The sequence below is a fragment of the Zea mays genome, chromosome 10 (assembly GCF_902167145.1).
Source record: "Zea mays cultivar B73 chromosome 10, Zm-B73-REFERENCE-NAM-5.0, whole genome shotgun sequence".
Classification (NCBI taxonomy): domain Eukaryota; kingdom Viridiplantae; phylum Streptophyta; class Magnoliopsida; order Poales; family Poaceae; genus Zea; species Zea mays.
In genome coordinates, this window is record NC_050105.1 from 17,599,804 (window position 1) to 17,624,679 (window position 24,876).

A 24,876-nucleotide genomic window follows, 5' to 3' on the forward strand; every position below is an offset into this window, starting at 1 on the left:
CAGTCCGGTGCACACCGGACACTGTCCGGTGCCCGATTTGTTTCCTTAAACAGTGCATCCGACCGTTGCTGTCAGAGTCAGATCTGCGCACCGTTGGCGCACCGGACATGTCCGGTGCACACCGGACAGTCCGGTGCTTCCTTCCGACCGTTGGCTCGGCCACGTGTCGCGCGCCGATCGCGCGGCCGACCGTTGGCCCGGCCGACCGTTGGCTCACCGGACGGTCCGGTGCACACCGGACAGTCCGGTGAATTTTAGCCGAAGTCGCCGGAGAAAAACCCGAGAGCGGCCTCTTCGGCTGGGGCAGCCTGGCGCACCAGACACTGTCCGGTGCACCACCGGACACTGTCCGGTGCACCACCGGACAGTCCGGTGCCCCAGACCGAAACAGCCTCTTGGCTGTACACAGCCAAGTCTTCTCTTCTCTTCTTCTATCTGTTTCTAACACTTAGACAAATATATTAGTACACAAAACCAATGTACTAAGACTTAGAAACATACCTTTGTTGAAGATTTGCACTTTGTTCATCCATGGGCATTGATTTACATTTAAGCACTTGTGTTGACACTCAATCACCAAAATACTTAGAAATGGCCCAAAGGCTCATTTCCCTTTCAGTACCCACACACTTCTTTTCATGACTTTTCTTTTAGTGTAGGCACCCACATATTTAACAACCAATTTCCCTAAATCCCAAGTCAACATATAATCACAAAGATAAGAGTGAGAAATGGGAGCATTAAATTTTTCTCCACCTGTGGATCCCGCTTCCTTCATCTTACTCTTTATGGAACTCAAGTTTACCTTTACTTGAGTTGACTTGTCATTTGAGGAGTGAATCCTCCCCAAGGCATCATATAGGGTGGTTCCCTCTATGAACTTGGGGGATCTCCACCCCTTATGCACTATGCTAGGGTTTTCCTTAAATGAGTTGAACCCAAGCCCCCTTTTTCCATTGTTGGGCTTTAGGGACTTGTACTTGGGTTCAACTTTCTTTAACCCATCATTGCTAGAGCATTTCTTCAATATTTCTTTGACCTTCACCTGTGGACTTTTCTTCCTTGCATGGTTAGTCAAATAACAAGAAGCATGGTATTTGACACAATGTTTGCAAAAGGTATTATTTGAGGAGCTAGACTTAGATTCAATCGATAAAGATGAGGCATTGATGTTCTTGCAATTATCAAGTTGCACTTGAAGTTCTTGATTTTGGACAGTCAAGCTTAACATGCTTGATTCAAGTGCATCCTTTTCATTTGCAAGATTAGCTATAGAGGTTTTCATATTTGTTACTTCTTTTTCTTTATCCTCCATAGTTATCTTGACTAAAGATACTTCCTTAGTCAAGGCATCTAGCATTTCATCTTTATTGAGTAGCAATTCTTGAAGCTCTAGGTTTCTCTCCTTTTCAAGGATGAGCAAGTCTTCTTGAGCATCAAGAGTTGCTTTTCTTTTATCTAGCTTCTCCATTAATTTGGTGATAACATTATATCCATTCAAGCCAAATTCTTTAATCATTTTGTTTTTCATGGCAATTTGTTCATCATCATCATCATTTGAGAAATCATCACTAAATAAAGTTACCTTATCTCCTTTTGCCATGAAGCAAGTTGGAGTGTTGGAGTCATCTTGGAGGTTGGTGAAGAGTTGCGAGCTTGAAGTAGATTGGATGGCAACGTTTGCCACCACTTCCTCTTCTTCGGAGCTAGAACTCTCTTCATCAGAGTTCCATTCTTCACCAATATGGGCTTGACCATATTTCTTCTTCTTGAAATATCCCTTGTTCTTGCCTCCCTTTTTGAACTTGTCCTTCTTGTATTCCTTCTTGGCTTCTTGTTCCTTTTTGTTAGGACAATCCGCTATGAAATGACCGGTTTGGCCACATTCATAGCATGCCCTCTTCTTTCCTTTCCTTTGAAACTTATCATTTTTCCTTACAAATTTCTTGAATGTTTTGATGAACATAGTTGTGCCTTCATCACTTGAGCTATCTTCATCACTTGATGTCTCGACCACTTTCTTTGCCTTGTGGTCTTTGTTCTTCTTGGGGGTGTCTTGTTCATTTGAGATCAAGGCATGAGAGTCTCTTGTCTTGATTGGGGCTTCTTCGGATTCATGTTGTTGAATCTTTGCAAATAATTGATGAGGCGTCATTTCCTCATAGTCATCACGGTCCCTTATCATCCTTGCTAAACTCTTGTCCTTTTCTTTGTATGCTCTCATGAATAGTCTTGTGACCTTGGAGTCACTCCAATCTTCACTTCCAAGCACTCTTATTTTGTTTACCAACACCATTAACCGATCAAAGAGTGATTGAAGTGACTCACCCTTAGTCCAATCATATCTAGCAAACTCACTCTCCAAAGCTTCAATTCTATGTCTCTTAGCTTTGGGGTCTCCTTCATGTGACATTTTAAGAATGTTCCAAATGTCACGAGCATCTTCTCTTCCTTGGACTTTCCGGTATTCTTCCGGACAAAGACTTCCTTTTATTATGCTCACCGCTTGAGCATTGCGGTGAACTTCTTGCATCATTTCCGGAGTCATCTCTTCTCCTTGGGCGGGCTTATACATACCTACATTGACAATCTCCCAAAGACTAGGATGTACACTGATTAAATGCGACTTCATCTTATCGGCCCACTCGTCATAGTTCAACTCACTAAGAGTTGGTAACTTTCCAAGTGGGGCGGAAGAGAAGTTGGGGATAAAATTTCTAGAATAATCAAATTGAACTTTACTGAATTCGTTACCTTTACTTTTGGTAGATGATCCTTCGGTGTTGAGACTTACCTTGCTCATCACCTTCGACACCAAAAGTTCCACTAGGTCGTCATTGTATTCAATTTTCCCTTTCCTTTATCTTCTTCGGCCTTTCTCCTTGATTCTTCTTCTTCTCTTTTCTTAGCATCTTCCTCTTTCATTTTGAGGAACATCTTCTCGGCAATCTTCATGGCGAGGTCAAGGACCTTGGGGTCTATTTCCTCGCCGGAAGATGTGATGGGGATTTCCTCGAGGAGAGGATCCACATGGTCCCTTTGAGTAGACATGATCGTTTCCTCACGCGGTTAAGCGTAAAACGAGGTATGAAGCTTTGATACCAATTGAAAGTAGCCTAGAGGGGGGTGAATAGGCTACACCTAAATTTTTTCACTAAAAACTTCGAGATAGGTCAAATTAAAGTTGCACTGGTGCAAACCGGTTCAGTTGATTTTGTTTACAACTGAACAAGTTTGAACCTGCTCAACTTAGATTAAATAATCAGTTAAACAAATATGACGAAGTAGTGAAAGATTTTGCTAATGACTTGCCCTACAGAAAATCCACTAAAATAGATGAATATGAACCAACCAACAATTTAAGGCACTTAACAAGAACGCACAAGAACATGCGATTTAACCCGAGGTTCGGCAACCACCACAAAGGTGTCCTACTCCTCGTTGAGGAGCCCACAAAGGGCTGGGTCTTTTCCAACCCTAATCCTCCACAAGCTGACCACCAAGGTCAAGGCAATCTTTTATCAAATTTGCTCAAAGAGCGGGTAATACAAACTTCTTGGGGTCGTCCACAAATTTGGAGACTCTCAAGCAACCTCTAACCGTCAAGGAACACAAGGCTCCAAGAGTAACAAATCCGCACAAGGTTAAGTTTGCAATGAGCTCAAGAACAAAGAGAATGGAAGAATCAAGATGAAATTGACAATGCGTTAGATCGACTTCACCTCACACCAAAGATCCTTCAAGCGATTGAAGGAGATGCGATTTCAGGTGTGAGATGTGAATTGAATGCCCTTGTTTGGAGTTTGGTCAGCTGAGAAATCGTGGAGAGAGCAGAAGTAATGAAGAGAAAGAGTGGGGGTCTTTAAAGGATCCCCCAAAAGCTGGCAGCCATTGGGAGAAAAGAACCGAAAACCGGTTGAACCGGTTTGTAAACCGGTTGAACCGGTTTCCACCAGGAAGATCTCGATTCACTGATCTACTCAGCCGGAGACTCGACCGGATCCAAAACCGGTTGAGCCGGGAAAAAATCCGGTTGAACCGGTTTCCAAAAAATATCTGCATACGACTTTTCTGACAGCTCTGACTATCAGACAGGTCAGAGCAGAGGAGGCAGAGAAACAGTCCAGAAACCGGTTGAACCGGTTTCAGGTCCGGTTGAACCGGTTTTTGAGGCTGAAGAGCAAGTTTTGAAAATTCTGAAGTGAACCAAGGTGGAACTTTTGTGGGGAGTAAGAGTGGTTTACCAAAAGGCATTCATGATCTAGAAAAGTGTTCTCTAAGATGATTTTGAAGGAATTTGGGTTGAGCTCATTGCATAACTTACTTAACTTATTGCGGATCCCTCTTAATTGAACGGTGATTCCTATAACTCAAGAATTATAAAATGAATACTGTCGTTGATTCCAAGCACTAGGAGCACGCCATATGATGTAGATTTTAAATCCGTTGTGCTTTACATTTTTATACTCATAAGATTTGTGCTTCTCCTGTCTGTAGAATAACTGTGTACATGCTAGGAGCAAACTTGTTAGAATCTCTGTTTGTTTTGTCATTTAATCACCAAAACCCTCAATTAGGGTTGATTGCACTTACAACATCCCTACTTGTGTTTCTTCCCCAGCACTGCATGTGCGCTAGCATCGCCTACCGCCAGTGTGTCGTGTCCCAATTGGCTGTGCACCCCCACCCCATACCCCTGTGGTCTCGTGTGCCCCTCACCCTACCATCTGTCCCCTTGTGTGATTAGACAACCGATGGCTATGCGTCCTCGCCCCCAACCCACCGTCAACCGTGATGCCCGCACCACCTAGGCAAGAATTCCAAAGCAGCCACAAAGCCTCTTTTTAGATTTAAAAACACACTGCTAGCCAAACACCTTCTTACAGGTAGCTCCAACTCCATTAGTGCATGCTCCACCTAGAGTTGTGGCGTTAGAGCCATGCCAAATAGGACCATAGCCTTCCCACTCCAAAATAGTCGTTAGGGGTTGATGCTAATTTTTGTGTCCTCATCAGTGTTGTGTTAGAAACGGCCATTGGAAAATGTTACCAGCCTACGTTAGATGTCAGAACTCACCAGACATCTCTGGTGGTGCACCGGATGTGCCATGTCAGCTAGCCATTGGAGTTTGTCATTGTCGACCGTTGATTCTACTGTAATCCAGTGCTTCACCAGATCCCAAACTGGACAAATATGGTGCCTTGTGCTGAACTTGTGCATTTTACATCTTCTCTGGGTGCCATATCCGGTGCTTTGTCTGGTGTTGCACCAGATATGTTCGGTGCCTTGTCTCTAACTTGGTTCCATTTACAACTTCTCTAAGTGCTACATCTGATACGCCATCCGGTGCTACACCAGATATGTATGGTGCCCTTTATCTCCCAAAGTCAATTTTCAGCCCTCTCTACATGTTGTATCTGGTGCACAAGAATTCCTTGGTGTATTCTAGGCTGTTTTATTTGTTCCTTCGTGTTTCTTTGCTTGAACTTGTCGTGTCTTGTGTCTTGAACTTTTTGTACAACCATGACAAGTCTTTTGAGAGTTCTTTAATGTCTTGCTCTTGTGGTTGATCTTGTGAATCACTTTTATTGGCTTTGTCCAAATTCATGATGCATCCTTTGAACTTCAAATACAAACACTAGAAAATTATCGGTCCAAATGGTTTTATTGATCATCAAATAGCAAAATCCAATAATAAAATGGGCAGAGGTACATTTTCCTTACAATGAATAAACTATACATGTGGTTTCAATCCTTTCACATGTATAGTGAGTATTTAGTTTTGTCCTTAAACCACATGTGGCAGTCCCAACCCATTAACCTTTTCTACAAGAACATTCAAGCGTGAGTAATTGTCATTTGCATTTTCATGAGAAAGCATTTCAAATTAATTCAATATCTTCATGACTAAATGATAATGTTTCTTATGCTCACTCTTTGTCCCCTCATATAGTGCACACATGTCTGACCAAAGAACATGAACATATTTATGATTACACATTCTATTGAACGACACATCTTTGTAAAGGCCTCTAAAAAGGTGTTTTTGGATTTGTCACACCCGGGTTTCGGGGCACCAAGACCCGGACGCTAAACACCAGGTGTGCTGGGACCAAATCTCACACATATGATGAATAGTGGTACAGAAACGAATGTCACAATTTACTATATAATAGGAGTTCTGTACACAATAAATAAATAATTATATCATAAGGAGACAACGATCCAGCAACCCAAAGTTGACTGGGAGACGACGGCCTAGACCTCTCACGAACTCGTCACAGCATCCTCCATGCGCCTCATCCTGCGGTACCTGTTCTTGACCTGTGGGGGTGTGAGACAGCAAGAGTGAGCTCACATACGTTCATCGCTCAACAAGTTGTGGGAATAATGTGCATGAACTTGCCAAAGGTGGGAGCTCATGTGAAGTGTAAGGCTTACCAAAGAGGATGGTTAGAGCTGACATGGCTTTTAATGTTGGTCAAAATTTTATTAGAAGTTACTAAGTATAAGTAAATACCAACCCAATTAAGTAGTAGAACAAAAGTGGTAACAACACCCTCAATGCAATGCATATGACAACTTGAATTTAGTTCCATAAATTAATCATGTGAGTGTCCGAGCTGCTCATGACCGTGAGCACGGTTGATATACCAGTTTTACACTCTGCAGAGATTGCACATCTTTACCCATAAGTTATGTTACCCATCTACCAAGAGACGGCCAATCCCATACACCTCTACCGAGGAGGCGAGGCAGGGTAACACTACGAGGCCTTTACAAAATTCCACTAGCTTCAGAAAACCCACTACAGTTTCTAGGAAGCTCCAATTCAGGGATCCCTCGCCTGATCGCCATCGCAGCAAAATCAACCCAAGGACCTCCCTACACTGACCGCTCCCCTACTGCCCTTGCCCCTTTCGGGTAAGGTAGTCCTCCACTAGCTTTCCTAATTAGTTAGCCAAGGGCGTCCCATACGGCCATACCACCCTTGTGGTAGCACTGTTTTCTCGGGTGGTTCTCCATGTTCCAATTAACATAATGATCTTAATATGAACAGTAAATAACAACTGATAATAAAGTATAATCATGAATAATGTGTGTCTCTATACCCAAAACCACATAATGCAATAGCAGGTACTACCCAAAAATTCAGTGGTAAACAAGGTATAAAGATAGTCAAACTAGGGTAACCTATTGGGTCCCATCAAAATTAACCTATACAGATCATTATGATTAATCAGAACAGGACTAGGTAAAAGAAAGTGATCAAGGGCACAACTTGCGTGGGACTTGAGATTCCAGGTACCAACTTGTTCTTCAGGTGACTCATAACCTCGCGCTAGTCGTAGCAATACAAACAAACATGGTATAGGCAAAATTAACATCACACCAAACATAAGATCAAAATGCATGATAATATTCTACGCTGCGTAACGGGATTGTAGGAACAAGAATCACTAAATTCGGAGTTACGATTATTAAGTTATGAATTTCTGGAGTCATTAAGCACCTAGAATAGATTAATTTAAATGAACATTTTTAATTCAAGTTTCATGGCTAAACAAAGGTACTAGATGATGAACAATATTAAAACAAAATTATTGCAACTGGAATGACTCAATTTGGAATTAAAATGAATTAACTATGAATTTCACAAGTTTCTGGAATTATTTTTGTATTAAAAATCAATTTCTATAATTAATTATCCATTTTCATTGTTCTCTAGACCGAGCACTAATTACAGAGAACCTCGGGGGCAAATCCAGAAGTTTTCCCTAGACTCAGACAACACAGAGGTGGACTGCGGGTTGGTTTATTAGAAACCCGGGGGCTCTTTAGAATAAATGCCGAGGCGAATGGGGTACCGTGATATCCCCACCGTCCGATCAGACATAGGCGGCCCGGATTAGGCGCACAATCATAATATACCGGGGCGCGATCCAAACCGCCAGATATGATATCAACGATCGGATATCAATCAAACCCGAACGCACCCAGAACCGACCATCGCCCGATCAACGACCCATGATCACCATAAACAAACCGTTATCGCCCATCTAATCGTTACCATCGATCACACATCCGACGGCCCCCCCGAGCGCCCTCTCCCCATCTCTAATCCTAGCCGTCAACTCCCATCTAACGGCCAGCCCAGTTCTTCTACCTCACACCTGCACCCAAGCTCCCCACGGCGGCGTAGTTCACCGGCGTGCAGAGATCCAGCGACCCGGCGTGCCCTACCCACAACCGAATTGACCTAGGCCTATAACATTGTTTAACGAACTCGTAGTGGTCACATACCAGCGTTGGTCATTGACATAGCAGGCAGGCCACGGCAGCGGGCAGATCCGCGGCGAAGTTCCCCCATCGGCGAGAAATTCCGGAGCCCCGAGCTACCAATCTAGCCAAGGAAGCCCGAGGAGACCCTCCCCGCATCTTGACGAGGCTCATAGGTCGGTTTTCAAGGACCCCGCGTCGGTGATTTCACAATTTGCCGTTGGCGGCAATCCTCCGCCCGGCAGCACGGGCACCCATGGAGCGGACCACGACGTCTTCGAGGGACGGGCAAGGCTCCAGGTTTTATAGGCCCCGGCGGAGGTGGGTTGAGGCGCCCGCAGAAATCGTGCACAGGTCGGCGCACTCCACCCGACGAGTTTGGCGGCAGGTGCAGCGAGTTTGTCGTAACCAACCCAAGCTGGACGATAGTGCTGATGACCACGACCCACACCTCAGTTGCCCAGGGAGGAACCTGTGCGCGCGAGCGCGACGCTGGACGAGCGGGCCCACAAACCTAAGACACGCCGCGAAAATGGTGAGCGATGGTCGACCGGCCGTGATGGGCCGAGGGGAGGGAAAGGTAAGGTGGGCCGGAAGCAGGGAGTCGGGCCCAAGTGAGTTTTCTTTTTTTTCTTTTTATAATTTCAATTTTGTCTATCTTTCCAAATCTCCCAATTTGACATTTTGAATTCAAATTTGCTGGTAAGTTTCACAGGTTAAGTGCACAAAGCAAGTCCTAGCATGAAGAATTGTAATTATTTATATTTTTTGTAATGTATATTCTTTTCCAATTCCCTTTTTTCTATTTTTATTTTCTTTTCTCTATTTCCAATTTGAATTATCCAAACCAAATTCAAATTCATGTTTTGAACTTTCAATTTACAAATATAAAACTCATCCCTAATGAAGATATAACATCCACTATTTGCATTAATATTATTTTTCTTTCCACCCCATTTATTTTCTATTTCCATTTTCAAATTATAATTTCCGAATTTAAACCTGTCTCACAAATTTGAATACAAAGTGCAACAGTACAATAACTTCAGCATGAGATGCATAATTCCATATTTATTTATTTACTATTTAACTATTTTAATTCCCATAATTGAGTATGCACAAAGAAAAATAAAAAGGAATTCAAGGAATCCCCAAAACACCCACTTATTTATTTATCTATTCATTTTATTATTATTATTATTATTATTATTAGTATTTTCTTATACCAATTTTGGACTTTACAGGATTTTTGGTATCCTTAAGTTTTCAGAGACATTGATGGCCCTAAAAACCCTAATGCCTATTGCCTCAAGGTATGATCACATACAAATTTGCCCACATAGAAAATAATATCCCTTGAACACGAGAGGAGCTCCATCCCAACCGATCGTCTTATCTCTAGGTGGTGAAACTTAATCTAATGGGCACAAGGCTTTGATACTAATTGAAAGGATCAAGTTGCCCGAGAGGGGCAGAGGGTGAATTGGGATCTATTTAATTTCCTTGCACAAATTAGAACCTATTAGCAAGCCCAACTTCACCCCTTGTTCCTAAAGGTGATTCTAACTATTGATAAAAAGTTTTGCACCCTAATGTACAATCCTATGCTAGAATGACAATTCCAGTAAAGTAAATACTTGAATGAAATTGTTCAAATGTAAATGCTCAGTGTAACAAAAGTAATTAGGAACTTCTCGATGTTCTGTCAAGGTATCGAAGAGTCGACACTCCTCACTAGTCCTTGTTGGAGCACATGTGCAAGGGTTCTCTCTCCCTTGGTCCATGCGATGACCAAGTGCTCTCTACAAGATGATTCATTGTCTCTCTAGCATGGTGAACCGCTCACAACCATGTATACACTTGAGTTGGGTATCCACATGTTCCCCGGGTGATCACTAAACTTCTGATAGCTACCAAGCCATCTAGGTGATGTTCTGCTAACTCTCACTCGACCTATCCAAATCTAATGAGTGTGGTGAATGCACATAAGCTACTCCCAATGCGTTAATGAGACTGCTAATCAAGTAATTATTAACTCTTAAGTCCCTCACCAGGCAAAGGCTCTTCCTCACTCTCAAATGGTTCTTTCATCAGTTGAAATGAGCAAGAGAGCTATAATGGATGATTTGAGGTGTATTTATAACCCCCAACTAGCCAGCTAGCCATTAAAATAACTATGGAAAACCCATAATTGTTGAACTAAGCGTCGAACTAGACACAACACATGTGGCCTCATTATGTTAGACATATCCATTTGAGTATATTGCATGAAGTGTATGATCTGACGCTCTTCATCAGACTAGTCTAACGCTCATGAAACATATTTAGTTAATACCCGGAGAGCGTTAGACCAGAACCTAATGGTCTGACGCTCCTGTAGGAAGATCCATAACTGCTACAGTTGTACTGTTTGGTCTGATGACCTCCATCGGATTCTTCTGATGCAAACCTAGATTCATGAGTGTTGATCCAACTACCTTGTTCATAGGGTCTGATAATCATGCCTTCATTGACGTTCTACTTGAAGGCATTGAACCATTTGCAATGGTTCTATGACCATGTGTTCTAGGGTCCTATGCCTCTAAAACTTTCCAAAATGCTTCAATTTCGAAAACTTTATGAATGAGCTTTGTTCCACATGACCTATAAGCCTCATCTAAGCTACTACAAGCTAAAGACAACTAATGTGCACCATTATAAACTATTGGACTCGCTAGTTCAATGTGCTAGCTCATATCCCTTTATAGTGTAATGAAAGGAAAAAAGAGTTCTAAAGAACTCTATGTCTCTCAACTCTAGTTGACATTTATAGAACTAGTCCATCTTTAACCTAATCATCCATTCTTTGGAAAAATGAAACGACTTCCACACTTGGAGGCATGAAAACCATTAATTACCCAAACAATAATCATTATTGTGACCCGACTCAAATTATATTTGCAAAACACATGTTAATCTCAATAATCTTGTGTTGTCATTAATCATCAAAACTACTAAGAGCCTAGTTGTTTTTTACCCTCATGCGAATGCTCCAACAAGGACTAGTAGAAAGCACCTACTCTTCTATACCTAAAAAAAGATCACAATATTTCTAACCATTCTTAACTTTGTTCATTAACTTGAGCAATTCAATTACTATATTTATATTACTAGAATTGGCATGTTAAAATAGGGTTAAAACTTAGAATGCAATTTATTTAAAAAAGAATTTTTTTTTTAAATTTGTCCCTAATTCGAGAATATATTAGATGCAACCGAACCAATTGATACAACTGGTACAACTAAGATACAAGAATAAAGATGCAAGGACCTTTTTAAAAATAGCCATGAAAAAGTGGGAGGGTTATTTTAAAATTAATATTTTTTTAAAAAGTCCTTCCACATATATTCTTGTGTCTTGGTTGCACGATTGTACATGATACATTCCCCCTATTCAACACTGTTGGTCACCTACTTTAATTCCTAATGGAGACCAAAACACGACAGCAAAATTAGAAATGAGAGACCTTCGTTCCTTTGATCTATCTAATGGATAGATCAAATAAGTAAGGCAATCATAATTAAAAGACCTTCGAATAATGGAATAGAAATACCGAAGGGGAACCATTACTTTTTTTCGTTTACAAATAGCTACAGGAATACCTTCGAATGGCAATACAAAGGTAAAAGATACACAACTTCGAAGGTTGAGCAGTCTAGATTTCCTTCCAGGAAAAAGGGGTCCGTCTGCTTGACACTGTTCCTCTATTTATAGTAACGAGTCGAAGTATAACGTCGTATAAAATTACAAACATGTCCTCAGATTCTATACATAGAAACTATATTATTTTCTAGGGCACCATCTTTTCCTTTCACAGACGCGCTGGCCAAATTTCCAGACTTTCTCCCTTGTTTACTTTGCCGTTGCATGCCCAGATCAATCGAGCCGAAGCTTCCTAGCTTCACCCTCTTGTATACACCGTTTAACCAAATGCTTTCGAACGAAGATCAACTTCATCACTGCTTTGAAAGATCTAAAACAGACTTAAAAACCATTGATATATTAATGTTATTGATACATTAATATTTCGAGGAGATTCGGTAGGAGAGGACCTCAACAAATCAATGCTCATTTTTACCCCTCCCTAGTATTGATGGATTTAGACATAAGGGGGGGAATAGTATATTCTATAGAGTTTAATTGTTACAATTTTTTTTATGAATCAAATTACCCTAATCTTAGCCATATCGGTCCTTTCAACCATCTGGATCCTTTCAGAGGTATATACATATATATCAACATAAGAGTACTTATGTTCATCCGAAAGCTCTCTGAATTTCAGGCACGAGGTACGCTACCTGTCATAGCGTCACTGCAAAGAAAAAAACTGTCGCAGCATCATGCGCGATCATCTACGCTATAGGAAAACCGGAACGGTAAATGCAGCGTTGTACAGGTAGCTACTCTATCCCGTCGGCGTTATACATGTAGCTATTCTATCCCGCGTCGGCTTATGGGCAGGCAAGGCGGCACAGCGGTACAGGTGCAGCGAAGAGTGAAGTGAAAAAAAAATATATAATATATGATATTTGGTATAGTGGTGAGATATAGAGTACATATGAATACAGAGGATTATGGTATATAGTAGATAATCTTGCTAACGATGATAAAATATTTGTTTTAGAATACAAATTTATAGTAGTATGAGTGCGGACACGCTCAATCTTGTCGAAACAAGTTACATCCATCTGAGTAACAAAGGGATTAAACCCCAAAAGGAAATACATAATCATAAACACGCCGTGAGATATTTGAACATAAAAGCCTCGCTCCCTGTTCATGACAATTATTCGCTGGATCCATCATCATCTTTGCTACCGAGGGTTCGTATTATCGCTTCCAACACCTTGATATCGCTATCTTTCTTCGCAATCTCCTCTTGCTTCAGCCGCAACTCCTCCATGTGCAGCTGAAACACTCCTGCAAGATGTAATCGCAATCAAAGACAGCATTTTCTCAAAAAAATGCTAGTTAATCAAATGTTATGTATGCATCTACTGTGGAAACAGGACAGTACATACTCGCAGTGTTCTCCAGTTCCTTGGTGACCTCCTGTGTGCGTAACTCTGCAGCTCGTTGCGCAGCTTCGGCCTGTCGTTTATCTGTACGAGCTCGAGCTGCTGCAGAAATGGCGGCATCGAGTTCGCGTTCCAGAGACTGCACCCTCTGGTCAAGAACCTGACCGCAGAAACAAGAATAATCTTGTTCAAATGATCTACGGACAATGTCAACTTGGAAGATATGATGGCCTATCTGGCTATTTCCCCATCAAGAACAAACTGTACCCTAACAGAATCAAAAGGTCAACCACATGAGCACTTATGCAGTTCCTCTGGGTACACTTCTCAAACCTGATCAAGTGATCAGTGCAAATCAAGGAAACAATATGTTTTGGTCTTGTGCGATTGTTGTGTGATTGTGGTATCTACATTGTTTGTAATAATTCCCTTACCAGTACAACACATCACTAGCATACACCAGTTAATTGTCACAAATACACTAAACGATAAGAACTTCAATATAAAAAACTCAGCCGGTAGGGGAAAGACTGTCCGTTATTATATTAAGAAAAGCTCAATCGAAGCCTCGACCGAGAAAGGCCACGAAAGCTGCCCCCGTGCAGCATGAGGGTTCGCCCCCTATAAGCCAGATCTTTACTCGTGCTTCGAGCCCTTGTAGCCCCTACACGAGGATCCGCCCCCTATAGGTTAGACCATCTTGTGTGCACACAACAGGGAAACCAAGTGAGTGACATTTTTTAACTTTAGCCTAATATTCGCTCCCACTGGAATTCGAACTCAGGGACTGAGGAGTGCTACTCAAACCACCTAACCAACTCAGGTAGAGGCCCTTTCACAGAATTTCAATATTTATTCATCGACTTAATAATAATTGCTCTAGAGATCTCAATACGTGAAAGTTTCTGCAACCTAAATAAACTGAGTTCATTTTTGAACTCAAAAGAAATACTCCTCCGTTCCAAATTTTAAGACATTTTGGTTCTTTTAGTTGCATTACGAATTGGAATAGAGGAAGTACAAATTTACAGTCAACTAAATACAAATGTCTTAAGCTTTTGCTTTACATGACTTGATTGAAACTACATCCAAGCAATTTGTGGTAAAAAAACAATGCCTTTTGGTCCTAAGCAAGTTGAGGTATACTAGAGTTGAAACCCAATAGAGGCTACAAATCAAGGTTCAGACACGTGGATAACTATCTTTCATTTGCTCCTATTCAAGATTAAATCAAGGTTCAAGTTTCCTTTTACTATCTCTTCCTATGTCAACTTCACTTCTCATGCCTCTATTTCCATTGCTATCGCGCCTTAGGATCTAACTATGTTCTAATGCCTCCGAAGGCCTCCGTTGGACATGTCCAAACCATCTCAAACAGAGTTAGACAAGTTTTTCTTTGATCGGTGCTACCTCTAATCTATCATGTATATTGTTTTAGAGGTCTTTGGCCGAAGGCCCATGTTAACCGAAACCATTGTTCAAACATGCTTTCAAGAAAATGTCCTAAGTCAAAGTCGAAGCCCAAAGGAAAACAACTTCGGACCAAGGAATAAAGCCAGAGCTACAGACTAGCTGATAAAGGTAGTTGATGAAAAGTTGAAGTAAGGAAAGAGCAGTTTTGGACACAACGAAACAGAACCGAAGCTGAAAGACAGAGCCAGCCAAAAGGTGGTCCTGTTACCTTCATAGCTATCTTAAAAATGGAAGTAGAAGAAGATACTTAGGGAGAAGAAAAGACATGTATGCCACCACGTCTTTGCTTTAAAAAGACATAATTGTACCTCCTTAGTCGCTAAGAGGTATTGTATAATAGGAAGGGCGTTCTTGTAACTTTTTATAAAAATGTATACCAGTCTGACCCTATAAATAGATGAATAGTGCTGCCGCTACAAGGATCGGTCATTTGTAACCTGCACCTGTAGCAGAGAGCTTCTGAAGATATAAAGAAACAAAGCTTTTATACATTTCATAAATATGGGTTGTTGTTTATAGTGACCAAAAGATATTTTATTGTCAATAGAAATAGTCAAAGCTTGTTGTCTGTATGAAGTTTACTTCATCTCGTATCATTTTGCATCTGGATTTACTAATGACTTTGCAATCTCATTGAATTGATTACAGACACTTTCTTAACCTTCCTTCTCCCATTTGTCGAAGAATGATGTAAATCAATAACCATATTGTTCTGACGTGTTTCATTTTGAGATGTCGACAAATTCACATCATTTATCATGGTTCCAGACTCAATCCCTTCTTGTATGACCACAAATCCAACACAATATACAAATTTTTGCAGCACTTATCTACTCAACATGACATCTTTTAGTAGGACAATATTTTGCACCATACAACATGGCAGGTCTAATCGTCGTCCTACCAAACTTACCTTTTAGCTTATGTGGTATCGTCTTATCACATTCTGGCTAGATGTTTGGTGCCACTTCCTCCACCCTATTTTGATTCTATGGCTAACATCTTCATCAATATCCCATCACTCGTGCTCACTACTTGACCTTCCAAACTAACATCTTCCTCAGGTGTAGTAATGCCGAAGCCACATCTCATGTATACGATTTTAGTTCTATTGTGTCTAACCTTTAAACTTCAGTCTCCTACCTCAACTCTAGTTTCCTATTTACTTCCGCCCAACTTTCCTCAACTAGCGCTACATAGTCCGCAAAAAGCATACACCAAGGTATATCCCATTGTATGTTCCTTGTGACCTCATCCATCACCAAGGCAAAAAGGTAAGGGCTTAAAAATTACTCTTGATATAGTCCTATTATATGCGAGAAATCATTCGTATCCTCATCACTTGTTTGCACACTAGTCACAACATTGTTGTTCATATCCTTGTTGAGTCCAAGATATTTTGTTGGAACGTTACGTTTGTCTAAAACCCCACCACATAACATTTCTTGTTAATTTATCATAACCATTCTCCAAGTCGCTGAACACTGTGTAGGTTCTTCCTCCATCACTTGCCAAATTGGTTTATATAGATCCTCGTTATTCATCTGAGACAATGCTCAATAACTCTCTCACATACCTTTATAGTGTAGCTCATCAACTTAATTCCACAATAAAAAAACTCAGCCAGGGAGGGAAAGACCGCCCCCGATATTATATTAAGAAGAGACAGAAACATGATCCCGTCCAAAAAAATCCACGAACCCTAGCCCTCCATCACTAGCGGGTCGTCACCGCGCACTCTGCAACGGCCCAACCGGAGGTGGCGAGCAGGACGTAATCTTGTTTTTTTTATCCCTACGGGCATGCATCAACGCACTCCTCAAGTATCACTTTACAATCCAATCATACTTGTTTATCCTTTTTTCTTGTGAAGACAAAGTCAATCTAACTAGAACGTTGACCACTACTATAGGTCACTAAATAAGATTCTCTCTTTCTAAAGAAACTATTGGCTACGAACAGGTTAAAACCTACCGCAAAGTCCAAGACTTTTTCTTACTCCTTATTCCTACTCTTAGCTTATTGTAAAAAAAACATAAGACAAACATACCTAAAAGTACAAAGTTACCACATAATAATAACTCGTAGCAGCATAACATGAACTTTTGTTTGTGAGGATTATGTTATTCTGTCTTCCATATCTCCAAATTGAGAAAATACGGGAAGTCCAAAGGAACTAGTTTTGAGTGAACATAAATTCGTAAACACTACATGGGCACATCACATAAGTTCCCCGTCTTTTTTTTGTGTTAATTCCTCAAGTCACTGGATCAATAGCTTAGGTCCAAGCCGCTCACATTTATCTTTATAACACTACACTCGTATCATACTGATGCTGGCTCATTGCAGTAAAACAGCAACCTCGTCCTCGCCTTTGGATGTATAAAGTCTAACACAGTCTCGTGGAACCACAATAAACAAAGAATCCGATTTGCGAAAGTGGAACACAAAGTACCATCTTTTGCATTCCAGTTTACCAACTTCTGAATTCCGATTTTGTACAAATCAAAATTTCTGTTCCACAAAAGGCCAGCCAGTTTCATGTCACTGTATGAGGAAGAGTTACCTAGCTCGACAAGCCTATGCCAAAGAGGCACAAGGTCGCACAAAACTGAATCACATTGAAGCACTCAAAATCACACCCAGCTCAAGATCCCCTCTTGCTCTATGAGCAGTGAATTCCACAATTAAAGTGAAGGCGACCGAATCTACGCGCTCGGCCCTTCAGGGAGGGGCATCGGCTGAACCCGGATGCCGAGCATAGAGAGGGGAGGACAACCACAGGGGCTGATAGCCTGATGCAGCAACGACTGGACAGTACGTATGTATATACCTTAATGGTGCGGGCCTGGTCGGCGGCGAGGGAGGCCTTGGAGAAGATGTCATCGTCGACGAAGACAGCCTTCCGCCCGAGCATCTTCTGCAGCGCGTCCACGTTGGCGCCGAGCTCCCCCAGGTTCCCGATCGCGGCGCTCCACCGCTCTCCCGACGAGGACGCCGCCGCCGGGCCTCCGGATGAGGACGAAGGAGAAGGAGACCCCGATACCGCAGCGCCGTGTGCTGGGCCGACCGCGACGGCCGCGGACTTCTCCCTCTGCGCGGCCATGCTCACCGCCGCCGCCGCCACCGACCTCGGCGGAGTCGGCTCAGGTCCTCTTTTTCCGTTTGGGCCCGTAGGCTTGCCCGATACTGCAGACCGGGAGACACGGCCTCACCGCCCAGCCACTGACACTGACACTGCGATCAACTCGTATGTAGACCCCACATGCCATCGACGTTACGCGTAACCCCCGCCTAAAAAATATCCGTCCCCCACGCCGCAGCAGTTGAATAGCAAGGATCGAATGGACAGCTGATTGCTTGAGCCCATCGGACGGCCGCGTGGCTCCCAGGAGCCCTATATCACCATCCTTGCCCACCGCCTCCCCTCATCACCAGCGTCCGCCACCGCCGCCGCCTTTCGTACCGCGGCCCCTAAACCCCTTTCCTCGTTCCCCTCCGTCTCTCAGGTGCGCGCTTAAACCCTAGTAGCTATATATATTTTCGATTTATTGTTTCAGCCTGTTTTTCCATCGTGTTGATGCTACCCGTCGGGATGATGCGCCCCATGCCGCTAGCGTTGGCGATCCGTGTCCTTTTCGTTTCCTTGCGTCGTTAACTCGTTGGGGGCGATTGGGGAGTAGAAGTAGTGTGTTTTAGTGTTTATGATTTCGTGTATTGTTAGTTTGGACGTAGGTCGTTTATGGTGGTTCGCGCTCGTGCACGGCTCGGTGGTTAGGGTTTACCTGGATCCCCGCATTTTTTTCGTCTTCATCGCTCGGTTTCGTGGTTCCGAACTTCTACGATGTGTGATTAACTTCCTATTAGTACGCTGCTCTACTTTACTCGCGGCGTGTTTTTCTAGCATCCTTTTACGTTTGTAGCCATTTGGTCCACATGTTGTATGGGTCTTTATGGTGCACATGGAATGTTTTCGTTTTGTTTTCCTTCGATTAGAATGTTTAAATGGTGTATATTAGGTAGCTGTAGTCAACTACTGTTTAACACCCAAGCTTCTGCTGTTTCTTAGTCTATTTCTTGATGCCACAGCACTCAATATCCATGTCCCCATGAATAATAAATTCTCAGATCAGTGTTATGAAAACTTTTTTTTATTTTGTTACCATGTCAAAATTAATGACCATCTCCATTACTATCATCATACAGTAGTGCCTCTGTTTATACTTGAAATTTGAATCCTCGCTACAGTTATGTTTTTTTTAAATATTGAGCACATTTTTTATGCTTCAAGCAAGGCAGTGGTGCATGTTTCCTTCATCCTCTGTTATAACAAGATGGTGGGCAACTGTTTATTGCCCCTTTGGTATCAATGCCTGTTAGAGCATCTCCAACGATGCCTCAAATTTGTGCCTTAAATTGAAAAATATGAGGCTCTATGTAGTAAAAACTACTCCGTGCCTCATTTAATAAAATTTGGTTAAAAAATTATACCGTAGTGTGCTGTACTATAATCTAGATTTGATGCTTTACTATTCGAGCGGAATGTTTTGTTGGTGCCCTAAATTCTATAAAATATACTCATTTTTAAATTATAGGGCATTTTTATAGATTACGTTGTTGGAGATGCTCTTACAAACTATAACTATTGCAGTAAACTTTTTCTACCAATTGTAAGGTAGCCGTTCATTTAGTTATGTCTGATTAGAACATTTATTCGTGGTGAACTTAGGACAACCTATTTTTTACCATCTTTATGGGGTGGCTGGCACACAAAATGACATGTCAGTGACTCAGCTGTCATTGACTCATGGTTTAGGGCCGCCATCCATAAATATGACAAATAGTTAAATTTACATGACCTGCCCTTTCCATTTTGGATGTGTATTGGATTATCTGTTGATATCTCAGAATCTTGCCCTGTTGCAGTTAGGCACAATGATGCTAGCTAATAAGCTTGGTGGTCTGCTCAAGAATGCTACGAGTTCAAATATGTCTGTCTACCAAGCAATCAGATGCATGTCATCATCCAAGCTTTTTGTTGGAGGTTCTAGCCTGTTTATAATTTGTATCTGCTTTCTCAAAGTTCTTTGTCCTTGTATAGTTTCCTGATGGTTGTAAATATTGTTCAGGGCTTTCTTATGGAACCGATGATCACAGTCTCAGAGACGAGTTTGCCAAATATGGACAAGTTATTGAAGGTATCATGCTCATTGCTGCACTTGCCTTAGCTCTTTTTTTTGCTGACCAGTTATGCCTCAATCTGTCCAGCTAAGATTATCCTTGATCGTGAGTCTGGGAGGTCCAGAGGTTTTGGCTTTATAACTTACACGTCTTCTGAGGAGGCTTCGGCTGCCATCACTGCCATGGATGGAAAGGTTAGTTCATACTTTGAAGGATTGTGATTTATCTGTTTTCGATTATCATGGTGGCATTATTTCATCATGTCTCAGTTAGGATATTGTTTATGACCTGCTAATTCTTGTAAGATTTGCATCCTCAGCATTAATTTAGGCTAATATATGCCAGAATCTATTAATCCTAACTGGTGCTATTGTCTTCTTAACTTTTATGCATTATACTAAAATAGGAGCTATGATAAATTTAGGGTGTTGATAGCTAGTAAGGGATTTTGAAATTTATAGTGATGCTGTGTTGTTTGCTATTCATGGTCATGGTATGTGGTTATACCATAACACTGAGCAATTTAGTTAAGTGTGTTACTAGTATGAATTCCAGTCAGTTGTAATTTGTATCTTGGGCAGCACTAATGAGTTACTACCCCTGTCCCAAGAAACTTGACATTCTAATTTTTTTCTAAGTCAGACTATCTTGAGTTTGAGTAAGTTTGTACAAAAAATTCTGAGACTCATATTACCAGATAAATACAATTAATTTTTTCATGTAACATTTTCATATTATATCTATTTGGTCATGTAAATTATGACAAACTTTGTCAAGCTTGAAATAGCTAACTTGGGACAAACTTAGAGATCACATCTGTTTAGTTATAAATGAAACTGTTCCGTTATGATTACGCTTTAATATTTTTCTAACACTCCTTTATAGATTTCTTTTATTGATTTGATATTTAAATTTTAACTTTTTATTGTTCTGTTTATTATTTCTTCTGAACATTAATGTTGATATTAAGGTAGGTTGCACTCGAAACATGTAACTATGCCTACACCTGACTCTTTCTTGCTTGTACTAGACTCTGGATGGACGGAACATACGGGTTAATCATGCTAACGAGAGGACAGGTGGCTTCCGCAGCAGCGGTGGTTATGGTGGTGGCGGCTATGGTGGTGGTGGTGGTGGCTATGGTGGCGGTGGCTATGGTGGCGGCTATGGTGGTGGTAGCGGTGGCTATGGCGGCGGCGGCAGTGGTGACTATGGTGGCGGCAGCGGTGGATATGGTGGCAACTACGGCGACAGGGCTGGTGGTGGCTATGGTGGTGGTGGTGATTATGGAGTTGCAGGTGGGGCTGAAGGCAGTTTTGCTGCTGGAGGTAGCGACAGCTTTGGCAGCAGTAACTTTGCTGACAGTGGTTTTGGTGAAAACCCTGCTGGTAGCTTTGGCGCAATGGGTGGTTCCAGTGGCGCTGATGGGTTCTCTGCCGGCACACCTGGTGACGGTAACAAGAATGATGAAATCATGGATGATCTCTTCAAGGACGATGAGCCTGACAGCTACGCCAACAAGAGGAGCTAATTTGTGTCCACCACCACCATGCGAGGCCGTGTGGATTCTAGGCCATATGTATTCGGTAGTGTTTTCTGTTAACATGATAGGTGTCTGATGTCTAAATAATGGAACGAGTCCTTTTGTTGAGTTTGAGTTGTGGAACTTTCAAAGCGTGCGTTGCATGCTGGCGCTTGTGCCGGCAAACATGGCATACTTTCATGTTATATTGTTATTTGCTAGTACCTGTGTGCCTTGGTGGGAGTCGATCTGGCTTACAAATGGGGTCTTGTCCGAGAATTGCCAGCAGACCGTGTAGACTGCACTGTTGCCGGTCGTGCGGCAGAACTGCAGTAAGACATTATGCAGCAGTTTATCCAACCATAGCCGCCACCACCATAAAATGGGTTGGGAATTATGTCTAGATTCCATATAAATGGAAATTTTATTGATAAGACATTGATTGTAGCCAATATTTTATTGTAAATAATTTCGACAACCTCCGGAGAAAAAAGGTTTTGAGAACTATATTTTTTCGAGAGATTTTTATTTTTCTAAGGTAAAATAAACTATTTTTTTGGAAAATGAAAATCCTTTAAAAAATGGGGTCCCAAACTAACCCTTAGATTATATTTTAGGTCACATATTTTTGATACGTACAAGTATGTACATAGTCTAGAGCATCTCTAACGGCTCCTAAAAACTAATTTTCCAATACGTAAAGATTGGAATCTTTCAAAATGTTTTAGTGCCTAAAAAGCTGACCATACTCCAACAACTTCCTTTAACTTCTTAAAAAATCCAAAGCTAGAGCAAGGTGACCAATAGGGGTGAAAACGGGCAGGGTACCCGAAACGGGTATCGGATACGGGTACTGATTCGAGACTATTTTTTGATACGGGTACGGGTATTTTTATATTCGAGGGATACGGGTAATAACCGAATAGTACAGCTTCGGATTCGGAATAGAATGGGTTGGGAATTATGTCTATATATATATATATATATATAAATGGAAATTTTATTGGTAAGACCTTGATTGTAGCCAATATTTTATTGCAAATAATTTCGACAACCTCCAGAGAAAAAGGGGTTTTGGAAACTTCATTTTTTTCGAGAGATTTCTATTTTTATAAGGTAAAATAGACTATTTTTTTGGAAAATAAAAATCCTTTAAATATGGGGTTTCCAATAGATTTTATTTTAGGTCACATATTTTTTATACATACAAGTATATACATAGTCTTAGAGCATCTCTAACTGCTCCTAAAAACTAATTTTCCAATACGTAAAGATTGGGATCTTTCAAAAAGTTTTAGTACCTAAAAACTGACCATACTCCAACAACTCCCTTTAACTTCTTAAAAATTCCGAAGCTGGAGCAAGGTGACCGATGAAGAGGAATCCAAAGCTAGAGCAAGGTGACCGATAAAGCCTATTTAGATAATCTAGTATTAACCTCAATACACATATATTGAGATGGATTGGGATATAACTTAAACTAATGGCCCTGAGCACAGTCTACACCCTGCTGGAGCAAGGTGACCAGGTCTTGGTAGAGTTCCCTTTGCACCAGTCCAGCTATAGATGACCAATGACACTAACATAATGGGTCGGTCCAGGTACGACATGAAAAAGCATGGTCCAGACAAGACCCTGGCCCGGCTAGCATCGTGCCAGTGCATGCACGACACGACAATAGTGTCGTGCATGGACCGCCATCTCGACTCGTAGTGTTGTTACACCCACGACACAATTATATTTTTATTTTAAAATTAATAGTATGTGTATATTTAGTATATTAATTCATTATATAACATAACCAAACTTCAACCACACTAGCTAGGTGGGCACACTTAAGCCCTTTGCATAGGTGGTCATGGGTTTGAACCCCCTTTCCCTCACATTTTTTGTTGATATATGCAATATATTCAAATGGGCCGCCGTGCTAGCGAGTCGATCCGGCTCGATTAGCCGACCACGGTGCCGTGTATGGGTCGCTGCCGCGATATGTGGGCTCACCCGCCACGACCCAATTAGCAAGCTAGGCCTAGCGGGTTGTGCCGTGACCGGGCCGGCTCGGGCCGTTTGGCCATCTATAAGTCCAGCTTCTAGTCCTCGGAGATGAATGTGTGGTCGTACCACTGGATCCTGCCCAGCCGCCAAAGTTGAGCAACAATCCACCGAAGTCCTCCGTCTTGGGAGCTCCTTGCGTAGGAAGCCAGGAATGATGAAAAAGAAGGATTGTAATTTACAAGGGAGAAAATGCAACCAAGGGTAGGGTAGGTAAACACCATTCTCAATTCGAGATGGGAAAGATGATAATTCAAAAGGTAGGCATAAGATAAGCATCATGGAAAGATCTAGTGATTACAAAGGTACACGAGGTAACAGGCAAAAGCATACCAAAAGATTGAGTTAAGTCAAGACTTGCAGCGCGACAGAGGAATAGGAAACAAACAAGAGCGGGGAGGGGTAAGACAACACTCTTGAACTGAAATCGGAGAGGAAGCTTTAAAATATGGGTACATGATAAGCATCAAGGTAAAGATCAAAGGATAACAAGGGTTAAGGTGATAACGGACAAACACACAACAAAGGATGTATTTTAGACAAAACTTGCAAGGTGTCAAAGAAGGGGGAGCAGTCAATGATGAAGTAGGTGAGGCATTATCCTCGAACAGGGATGAAAAAGAGGAGGCTTTGAAGGGTAGGTTCAAAGTAAGCGTGAAGATAAGGGTATAAATATTACAAGGGTTAAATGTGATAACGGACAAGGATGTAGGAGAGTAGGTAACTGGGCATAAGGACAAAGGACATAAGTACTATCATGGATGGAGTTTAGACAGGACCTACAAATGGAAAATGAGAGGGTACATCCAAGGGCCAGATAGGTAAAATGTCACTCTCAAATTGAGGTGCAAAAGAGGGGATTTTTAAAGAGTAGGATTGAAGATGAGTATCAAGGCAAGATCGATGGACGACAAGGCGAGGGTGATAGCAAATAAAAAAATACAACAAGGGATGGAATTAACACAAAACTTGTAAGGCGACAAGAAGTGAAAAGAAATCAAGGAAGAGATAGGTAACTCGCAACTCTCAAACTGGGTGGAAAGAAAGGGAGGCTTTTAAAGGATAAATTCAAGGTGAGAATTTAGGTAGAAGACATAAATATCGCAAGGGTCAGAGGCAATAACAGACAAGGGTGTGAGAGAAAAGATGATGGCATTGAAGAGCCAGTGGTATGAGTACAACAAATAATGGAGTCACGTCCAAGCTTACACATGGTAAAGAAGAGGATGTTGTCAAGGGTGAGATAAGTAAAACATCGCTCCTGAACTAGGATGGGAAGAAGGCTCCAAAGGCTAGTTCAAATTAAGCAT

General features: G+C 41.7%; 2 protein-coding genes across 2 annotated transcripts; one reads left to right on the plus strand and one right to left on the minus strand.

Annotated features, from left to right (window-relative positions):
- Positions 1 to 12,916: 12,916 nt before the first annotated feature.
- Positions 12,917 to 17,957, minus strand: LOC100382621 (uncharacterized). The gene is made up of 3 exons (NM_001175346.1): positions 17,645 to 17,957; positions 13,342 to 13,498; positions 12,917 to 13,240 (listed from the first exon to the last, which is right to left on the minus strand). Exons 1-3 carry the CDS (start codon positions 17,915 to 17,917, stop codon positions 13,107 to 13,109), a joined length of 564 nt encoding a protein of 187 aa, NP_001168817.1. The 5' UTR covers positions 17,918 to 17,957; the 3' UTR covers positions 12,917 to 13,106.
- Positions 17,958 to 18,139: 182 nt separating this feature from the next.
- On the plus strand, positions 18,140 to 21,735 carry LOC100284207 (glycine-rich RNA-binding protein 7). The gene is made up of 5 exons (NM_001254914.2): positions 18,140 to 18,320; positions 19,738 to 19,855; positions 19,941 to 20,009; positions 20,080 to 20,186; positions 21,023 to 21,735. Exons 2-5 carry the CDS (start codon positions 19,747 to 19,749, stop codon positions 21,521 to 21,523), a joined length of 786 nt encoding a protein of 261 aa, NP_001241843.1. The 5' UTR covers positions 18,140 to 18,320; positions 19,738 to 19,746; the 3' UTR covers positions 21,524 to 21,735.
- The last annotated feature ends 3,141 nt before the right edge of the window (positions 21,736 to 24,876 follow it).

Bases quoted from the DNA above. Each gene is read 5' to 3' on its own strand.
- LOC100284207 (NM_001254914.2), top strand. From the start codon at position 19,747: ATGATGCTAGCTAATAAGCTTGGTGGTCTGCTCAAGAATGCTACGAGT. The intron at 20,010-20,079 runs GTATCATGCTCA...CAATCTGTCCAG, and splicing joins ATATGGACAAGTTATTGAAG to CTAAGATTATCCTTGATCGT. The intron at 20,187-21,022 runs GTTAGTTCATAC...TGCTTGTACTAG, and splicing joins TCACTGCCATGGATGGAAAG to ACTCTGGATGGACGGAACAT.
- LOC100382621 (NM_001175346.1), bottom strand. From the start codon at position 17,917: ATGGCCGCGCAGAGGGAGAAGTCCGCGGCCGTCGCGGTCGGCCCAGCA. The intron at 13,499-17,644 runs GTATATACATAC...TTCTGCGGTCAG, and splicing joins ACCAGGCCCGCACCATTAAG to GTTCTTGACCAGAGGGTGCA. The intron at 13,241-13,341 runs GTATGTACTGTC...TACATCTTGCAG, and splicing joins GGAACTGGAGAACACTGCGA to GAGTGTTTCAGCTGCACATG.